General features: G+C 43.4%; 1 protein-coding gene across 12 annotated transcripts in view; it reads right to left on the bottom strand.

Annotated features, from left to right (window-relative positions):
* Positions 1–4,699: 4,699 nt before the first annotated feature.
* SYNE1 (spectrin repeat containing nuclear envelope protein 1) overlaps positions 4,700–9,456 on the bottom strand; it is a 442,116-nt gene continuing 437,359 nt past the window's right edge. For all 12 annotated transcript variants that reach the window (XM_082474323.1, XM_082474327.1, XM_082474328.1 and 9 more), the window contains one exon: positions 4,700–5,681. In XM_082474323.1, the coding sequence (XP_082330449.1) occupies positions 5,441–5,681 (241 nt within the window). In that variant the 3' untranslated portion in view covers positions 4,700–5,440. The remainder of the gene's footprint in view (positions 5,682–9,456) is intronic.

The following is a 9,456-nucleotide window of genomic DNA, read 5'->3' as shown; positions in this document are numbered from 1 at the left end:
GTGTACACTGTTTGAATAAGAAAATCAAAAGGCATAGAAAAGTAACATCAAATTGGGAGATAATTGAGAAGGACATAGGAAACTGTTCATTTTTCTTCAGAAAAGAAGGGAATCTTTTGTAATTCAAATAGTTGATTTTTTAAAATAATTAGCCTTTAAAATAGACACATATAAAAAAGAGAAAGAAATGGGATTCTTCCTAAGATGAATGAAAACTTATAACAAAGTAACTAATATACTCTACTATACTTTATAGCGAATTAATAGTTATGTATACCATCTATTAATATTATTTATTATATAGCTTATATTTATATATAATTGCATATATCCATCATTACTAAACCCAGTTATACTATATACTGCTATAATTAAGACAGCAATGGAAAGATAGATCAAGGAACACAAGATAGAGTCCAGAATAAAAATCCAGTTTTATATAGAAACCTATTATTCAATGACGCTGACATCGCAAGTCGGTGGGGAAGATTGTTTACATAGCATGCCATTGTGGCAGCTGGGGAGAGTTAAAGGGTCCCAAGACGAGGAAACCCAGGACAGGTGGTGGCTCCGAAGCCCAGCCCTAGAGCCCAAGGTGGCGCATCCTTAACAAGTTTCCAGGTGACTCTGATGCTGCTGATCTGGACCACACTGGGAACCACTGGCCTGGACGGACTGCTTTGTAGCATGACGCATCATGCCTACAGTTTCTGGTCAACCTGTAAATCCCACGGGGAGGTGTGGTGTGGAGGCGGGAGGGGAGCCGCACAGGTGTTTTGCGGTTGGGGTAACTGCCTGAACTGTCCTCGATGTTGGCAGCTTCACTTTCTGAGTCCAGCAACTGCCTCAAGAATGTCTCCTGTGGGATGTAGGCCTGGGCTGGGAACGCACATCTGTGAGGCCCTGACGTGACTTCCTCTGGGAGATTCTGGATTTCTTCTCGACCACCTGTGGCATCAGATGCAGTCATCTGCTGCACAGCTGACAAAGGACTTTCCTCTCCTGATACAGTTGGGCTTTTCACATTCGGTTTTGATCCTGCTTCTGTATTAGGTAACAGGTAAAAAAAAAAAAAAAAAAAAAAAAAAAAAAATTGCAAGTCTGATTCATGTTACTGTGACCTTCATATTTTAGAAAGATTATATGCAAGTCCCACTGGCTTCCTTGGCTCCCCAGATTAAATGTTCCTCGTTGTTCAGCCTGGGTTACAGTGTATCGCCCTGTTTTTTATTAGCCCTTTTCAACTTTCCAACTTCCTTTAGCCTTCCAAGAGGCTCCTGACTGACCACGGAGTTCTAGTGAGTTCCTCTGGTTCCCACCTTCTGCCCAATAACCAAGAGAACTCCTCCTCCATCCGAGGAGTGCTCCGCTGCCCTGCAGAGAAGGCTGCTTAGCAGAAGCTGCCACAAGTGCCCCCAATTCACCCAGTTCCTTCCCTTACTCACCAGAATGAGGGTTCTCCTCCCCCAGTTGACGCCCCTCCGTGGTAGTCTCCAGTGGATTCCTGGTGGATATTTTAAAACTCTGCGGGAGAGGTTAGTGAGAAGCCAGGAACCGAAGAATAGAAGTTACTCCTTTTAAGTTTCATCGTCTCTGGGTTACTTTAGGTACAACAATGGGCCATGGTTATCACAATATATTATTAAACCTGAAATTGAATCGACCACTCCTGGTAAAACACCCCACTCCTCTCATCACCCGAATTAACATCTTCGTGCTGCATGTGACTAAGCCAGAAAGTGCAGACCACGCCACCTGCCCCCATTTCCCCAGACTCTTCAAAAACGCATCCCTCTGTAATGTCAGCCAGGTGACAAAGGAGTTAAAAAGAGGAGAAATTTGCTGACAGAAAATGAAGACACTTAGCAGGTTTAATCTCCCTTTTCTCTCTAAATTAGAGATTGTTTCGGTTTGTTCCCTTCAAGTGTCCTCATTATCCTTCACCCCAAGTTTCAGGACGTAATTGGTGGAGGAAAACACAGAGGCTCCTGTACATCAAAGGCTCAGTGATGACATTTTAATGGGTAATTAAAAGGGACGGGATGAGATCCCAGCTGAAACTTGACTCCGGAAGAGTTTGGAGCAGTTCCTGCCCCGCCATGGTGGGCATTCAATACATTCTTGTGATGTGAGTGGCTGCCGCTCTGCCTGGGCGTTTCTGGTCCTGTTCAGCAAATCCTCTGAGAATATTTTATTTCCGTATAATTCCCTCTGGGTACATTTGGGGATGGTGATGGTGGCCTGGTGGGCGGGGCAGAGAACCCAGCTATTGGGACTGCTTTCAGGTCCATCCAGACCAGCTGGAGACCCTGTTTTTCTAGCCATGATCGGCTCTCATAAATCAATTCGCTCCACCTTTCTTTGCTTTATGATCTCTTAAGTGGCCTGGCAATAAAATTTTGTAGCTCTAATTTCTTAATATTTGGCCCCAGGGCATGCGCTGTAAATCTGCTTACCCCAACTTGCCTTTTGACAGTAAATCTCAGCTCTCGGCTTGCTGAACTACCCATCCAAGCCTTTTGAAGGCATCTCTTCTCACTTCTTACAAAAACGAGGGAAGCTGCCGCCGCGCCATTTTCCAGGAGGCAACATTCCTGCTCCCTGGGCATAGTTTCCACAAAAGCCTTTCACTCCTCCCTGGACTCTTTAGTAAATCACTACTTTCAGTTTCCAACTCTTTTTTTTTTTTCTCTCCATCCTAGCTTTATGGATTTTCTCTTTCCTCAGCTTTTCTAATGTTTTCTGTTTGCTTGTGCAAATCTCATTACCAAGGTATTATTAATCCTACCCTTCGTCTCTTCGCCCTTCCTCACCCACCACTCTCTGAGGACATCACTCCCTATCTCCAGGCCACAGCAGGGCTCCGGACAGCCCTTACTCCGGAAGTGAGGGCCTTTTAAACAGCCATCAGTGTCCTTTTAGCCTCCGATTATTCTTTCAAACCCCCCTCCTCGTCCACAAAGCCTTTGTTGACCACAGTCTCTCTCTGTTGCCTGGGAAGCTGCCGGCACAGGCAAGGATGACCCTAATGGTACCCTGTGTCCCCTCCCTTAGGCATGGGAGACTGTGTGAGCTCTAGACAGAAATCCTAGTCTCTTCTGTGGCTGGCTCGGTCCTTGCTAGACTGGTGTGTTATCATCTGGGGAAAGCCAGTATCTCATGGCTTTAATGCTTACACTCACCGGGGCTTCCTACTTCTGTCCTGTTCCAATGTTCTTTTAAGTCTTCAAAAAATTTAATAGAAATGCACGTGATGCCTTCCGTTGAGTGTTTCACAGGGGTTTTAGAAAGGCACAAATGGGACCCTTAAGAGTTTTTCCTAATCAAAGCCACGTTATTTTCTCAGCCACATTTAACATTTAATTTTTCAGTGATGGGAAATGCATAGTCAGTTAATTGCCATATGGAGAAGAAGTGGCTCTGAAATCTCCTTGTGCTGGCCTCCACCATGACCGATGTCTCATTGTGTGGTGATTTCCGTAACATGGCAATGTGTGTCTCTTGAAGGGCTGGATTGCTCTAGAAGCAAGACCAGGACCTCCAGGTATTTGGAGCCGGGGTGACAGGGAAGCGAGGGAAGAGCCAGGCCTGAAGAGGGACCATGTCAGATGAGGGTGCAGGGCATCCTTCAATCCCAGTCTCCACCACTGCTCACAGCCTTTCCAGAAGCAGAAAGACAGGAAACGTTACACACAGGCTTGTCGTCTTTAGAAAAGAACATCTCAACTCTGATCTTCCCTGAGCAGATTGAATTAGAAGGTCTGCAGTGAGTCCAGAAATCAGAAAGCCTAAAAAACCTCGAGACGCTTGGTTGAGAAGGCACTCAGGCTATGAACATCATGGAAACTATGGAAGGCAGTTCCGGGTAATTCTGAGTACCCCAGTTTGGTTTGAATTCTCAATTTAGAGCAGGATTTGTAAACTAAATACCTGCGGGAGTTAGGCTGGTACAGGCAATGAGAGGGGCTGATAGGATAGTCATGCAAATGTAGTAACTGTCTCCTATTCTTCAAGGGACAGCAGCAATGTCACTCCAGCAACTACTGTCATGTGGGAATGTGTGTCCAGGACACGCGAGCTTTCCATTCTCAAGAGAAGCCTGAAATGTGGATTTTATATAAATCCTCTCCCTCCAATTATTAAATGGTGGATTAAAATGCCACAAGCGCCAAACAATTCCATGAGGGGCACTAGTTGGCAAGATCGGAGGGACAGAATAAAATCTGATTGTAGTTGGACTTGAATGATGGACTACAATTGTATTTCCTCTGCTAGACAACGAAAACAGAAGATTTTGGAGCAAAGAAGGGATCTGACCAGAAGAATGCTTCAGGGATATTCACATGGCTTTTTGGTACCCTTGGGATGGAGTGGAGAGGGGGCCTCAGTCAGGAGATCATAGGAGGTTCTTCCAGTTGTGCAATGAGAACAGAAAAGAAAGGAGAGTATGAAAGATGCTGGGAAGCAAGAGTCTGTGAGATGTGACTGGCTGTGGAAGGAGAAGGAAGAAGGAATCATCCGGAGTCCTCTATGTCTAAATATACACTACCTCTATTCATCCTTTTTCTTTAATATATACTTATGTTTCAGCTTCATTTATTCCACCAAAAATGATCATTTAGGTCGCATTCTGATAAGTGCCTGCTTAATAGGGAAATTAGAATCATTTCTTTAGGGAGGAAAAAAAGCACAGACAAAATATTTCATAATCTCTATAATAAATGCAAAGAAATCGATACAAACAAAATGTGGCTTTAGCAAACTGTACATACATAAATATCATTTTTTTACTATAACATTCGACTTTTTGTTTTTCCACATAAAGCCTCCCATGATTTTATTACATCCAATTTTTCTTTATACCTTTAAAAAAAGTGCCTTTTAGATTTACAGCTTGTGCTTCTAAAGCAAGGTTAGAACATCATGCCCCAAAGAAAAACAAGGTAAAAAAGAAGCTGTCACATAAGCTCTTAAAAACTGTATGTTACAAGGTTCTCAAAGCTCTTCAGTACTGGTCGATGGGTAGATTGCTGGATGCCGACATGGTGCTCAGATAGCATCACTTACTGAAAGGATGGATCTGTACTGCGGGAAAGCTGCCCAGATGGTCTCTGGGAGTCGCTGGGTACGCACAGGACGGACCAAAGGCCCAGAGCTCACTTGTCCAGGGAACAGTGGAGGTCCTGAATCTCTTTAGTGCTGAGGCTCAGTTTCAAACAGAATTTCTTCCAAACCTTCTGCATCCGTTTGCTCTCCCCCCTGTCATTGTTTATCGTCACCTCCGAAGCCATGATCTGCACACAGGGGATACGGAGGCGCGCTACAGCTGCCGCACCGAGGGCATCCGCCAAGATTCAGGTCCTCTCTTTGCTAGTCTGGGATTGCCCTTGGCCAAACCCTCCTTACGCTACTGGCACTGCTGCAGAGGGCATCGCTCGGTTCAGAGTGGAGGAGGGCCATTTGTGTATCTGAGCATGGGGTGGAACGATCGGGCAAAGTTGTTGGAGAGGGCGCAGCTGTAGTCTTCCTCTGACATGGGTACTAGGCAGGCAAGCCCGATGAGGAGTAGCAGGAGGAGCTGAAGGGGGAGCGCCGCCCGGAGGACGCGGAGCAGGAAGGCTCGGCCGGACCGAGCTGGCCGAGGCTCAGAAAGGGAGGAATCGGAGCCACCGCTTATGGACCTGAGAGAAGAATCGACATCAATAACTCAAATATCTCAGATGTTGGATGGATGCTGCCTTTGGCTTCCTCACCTTCCTGGAAGCTAAAGGGTCAGGCTGAACACAACCCAACCTGGCAATTAGCTGCCAGCCTCCTGCAGTAAACCCAGGTCATCTCCCCACCACCAAATGAAGCGCTGTTTGGAAAATGCACTGATGGAAAACAGACATTTAGTCAACTAAAGGTAACTAAGTGGGTTCAAATTCCACCCCTTAATTTGGTAAAACATTTTCCATCAACAAAGAAAACTGCTCCACACACACTCTACCAGCATAAATTAAGTAGATCTGGGATAATTAAAATGTGGATGTTTGATGCAGTACATTTTTGATTTAAGAATATCAGGCAAAATTAGTTGCTGTCAGGACGATACAAGGTATCCCTCCCATCTAGCCGTCCTGGATGTGCCAAAGTCCATGCAGCAAGGACAAGAACAGCTGCGGTCATTTTGCACAGACCCACAGAGTTGAATTATTCTTAGAGTATGCCCTGGTTTCATCTTGCACTGAATCAGCAACTGGCCCTGACATTAGTGGGATCCAAAGCTGTAAGAACAAGGATGACAGTGGAGTCAGTCTACAGATCACTGGTGCTGAATGACACCCATTCCAGGCTGATCCTTCTACCCCTAGCTCTGTGAATTTGGGAAGTTCCAAGTTCCAAGTTTTCCTATCTACTTTAATTTCCACATCTACATTTAAACAGTGTCTTAGAGATGAACCATGAATTTCAGAATTCGTAAGAAAGACTGCCTGTGAAATGTTGAAAATGGAAGTAGGTTCTGAGTAGGGGGCACTGTTTTCTCTTTGTGAGCATCCATGAATGTTTTGCTACTAGTGGAAAAGATGAGGAAAGAAATGTTATTTACAGGAGGAATTTTGTACACATACACACACACACAACACTGCAGAAGCAAAAAGAATACATGTACAAGTGAGACCCATTGCCCCACACCTAGTAGGAATTCTCTAACGGTTTAACGGTAAGAACACTGAATGTGAGGCCACTGGAGAAATACGAAGGTGTGAAAACTGTACTGGTTACTCTGTACGTTTATCTCATAAGAAAACACTATGTCTCCAGCTACGTTATTACCCATTAATTTCTGAAGACAGATTACACTGGTATCAGTGAGGCATAAGGAGTGACACCAAAGAAAATAAATGTTAAAATAAAAAAGACATAATCCCCTTAAAAGGGAACAGAGGGACTACTCAAAACTCTTTCATTAAACTACCAAGAAATATGTGAGACAAACAGACTAGACTGGCCCCGAGAAGCCCTGAGCAGCCACGTACCATACTATTTCTACTGCAGCTCGAAGTGTGATGAAAAAACAAATCCCTGGCCTGAACTGGGGCTGTGTTTTTCTGGTCTACAAACCTTGAACAACTCACTTCACCTCTATGTTACAAGCTCTTCTTCAAATCCTTCAAGTTAGACTAAACGGTCTTCCAACTTGCAAGTTCTGTTTACACATTTTATGTCTTCTACTGATTGGTCAGTGTAAAGTCTGCCAACTGGGAGGCCACAAGAGTTCAATCACCATCTAGTGGTCAAACTGATTAACTGCCCTATGCTAAGACCAATGAGTTATTCCCAAAGGGCTGAACAGGACAAACTGTATATTTTGTGATGATATACTAAAGCATAGAAGAAGTTATGTCACATACCTGTTAAATAGAAACTTCTCTAGTTTACCTAATTGTAAAATATTTGTGTTGAGATAAGGCCTTAGAGAGTATCTAATCCATCTTTACTTCTGTAGGTAAACAGCTAAGGAGAGTTCACATTTGATCCTCTAACTGCTGGGCGACAAAAGCATTTGTCTTGGGTTCTCTCACTTAATTCCCACAACAGTCCTCAGAGTGCTTGTCACCTTCATTTTAGAGCCGATGTAAATGAGGTACAGAAAAGTAAGGGAACCAGCTCAAGGTTATACAGCTAGCAAGTGGCAGAATTAAGATTTCAACTCTGGTATTTTAACTCTCAGAACTTGAGCTTTATAAATAGAATAAATCACCTGCCCCAAATCCACCACTAAAGGAAGAGCTCTAGCAGGAACTCAGGGTTCCAAAGTCCCTGCCTACTGTGCTCTCTGTTATGTTTTGTTGTTTGGTGACATAAATGAAGGGCATCCAGGTCATATTTACGTCACACGTATCTCACATATAGAAGCAAAGAGGACAACACTTGTATCCTAAAATACTTGGAGGTGAGTGGTTTCCTCATGTCTAAAATAAAGGTCTCTAATCATAAAGCTTCGCAGTATGACACAGATCATCAAGTCAGAATATGGATACGAGGGCATTTTGTTTTGAGGCAGTTGTACAATTGTGGGAAAGTAATTTAGTCTCTCTGGCCTTCAGTTTTCTCCTTTGAAAAGATGAAGATGCATTAACATCCTAAAATCTTTTTGGTTCTGACAGTTTATGAATTCAGCAGTTTAAGTGTCTGGAGAAGGAAGGGACAGTTACCCATCAGCTCTGGATTGAATCTTCCTTCAGTACATCTTTTCCTTGCCCTGAATATATGCCCTGGAAAACAATCCTCTCCACCTGTCACCTGTCTGAGTTATAACAGAAGCACAAAAGAGAGCTCCACGTTTCTTTATTATTTGGGATTTAAATAAAATAAGGGAGATTTCTAACTGACTCTTTTTCTTTAGGAGACACTTAAGGACATTAGTGATGGGCAGATTTATGCATATAATTGATAGTAACAATCAGACTGACAGAGCTGAATAGCCCCTTTTTGTCAATCATTAGCTTCTTCGAACAATAAAGCCAAAGATCAAGATCAAAACAAGGGCTACACACTGACTAGTCCACTCCTGAGAAAAGCTGGAAAGGTCACCCATCTTTGGAATACGGGCTCAGACGCTGCAGAGTCTGTTGAAGGACATGGCACATTTAACAGCATCAGAGCATTCCGTATTAAAATTTAATTAGCGTGCGCTTTCTAATGTTGAAGAATGCCAACCTGGGGAGAAATAATGGGCTGAGATAGAGACAAAGAGAACACACAGTTCTTAGTGAGCTTCCATTCAGTTGACTGCTCTTGGAAACGTCCAATTGTTCTACTGAAAAAAACGCCACCCGCTTGGGGCAATTACCAAGGTTTCAATAAGCCTAAAGTTGCTTCCGCTTAGGGTAAACCTGTTCTAGAGTTTCTAGTACTAACAGGTTAATGATACCAAGTAAAAGGGTGCTTTTAATATTTAATCTATTGACCTAAAATCACGTAAGTTTCAAGTCTTGGGAAATTTGACAAGGGGAAGAACAAAGACATCGCACTGAGCCGTCACTCATCACTCTCCAATGGCCTTACTCCACAAACAGATGCAGTAGAGATGGTGCTGATAGAGAAAAACTAAATGTGTGAACCTACTTAAGGAACTTAATCAATGGAGATATTTCAGATAATCCTGTCCAGCAAAAACATGCTTATTCTCTACAAGTGAATATTTATTTTATTATCTTTCTCACTCCCCTCACTCATTCAAATTTGGGGGTAAATAATTGCCCAGGTGTTGTTTCATCTCTTTCCTAAAATACGTATAGTTGTGGGAGAAGGAGGCTATAGGGGAGGGGGCCACACATACGAACACACCACAGTAAAGAAAGTCTGGCCAAGGGTTGTGAGAAGCCTGAAGAGTGTGCACGTAGAGTGTGACTCATCTCACAAATTTTACATCATCAAGGAAATAAAATGAGTTAATTCTGTGCACACATC

Source organism: Balaenoptera physalus (assembly GCF_965194825.1).
Source record: "Balaenoptera physalus genome assembly, chromosome: 9".
Classification (NCBI taxonomy): Eukaryota; Metazoa; Chordata; class Mammalia; order Artiodactyla; family Balaenopteridae; genus Balaenoptera; species Balaenoptera physalus.
The sequence above is the reverse complement of the archived record's forward strand: the minus strand, read 5'-3'. Positions and strand labels throughout refer to the sequence as shown.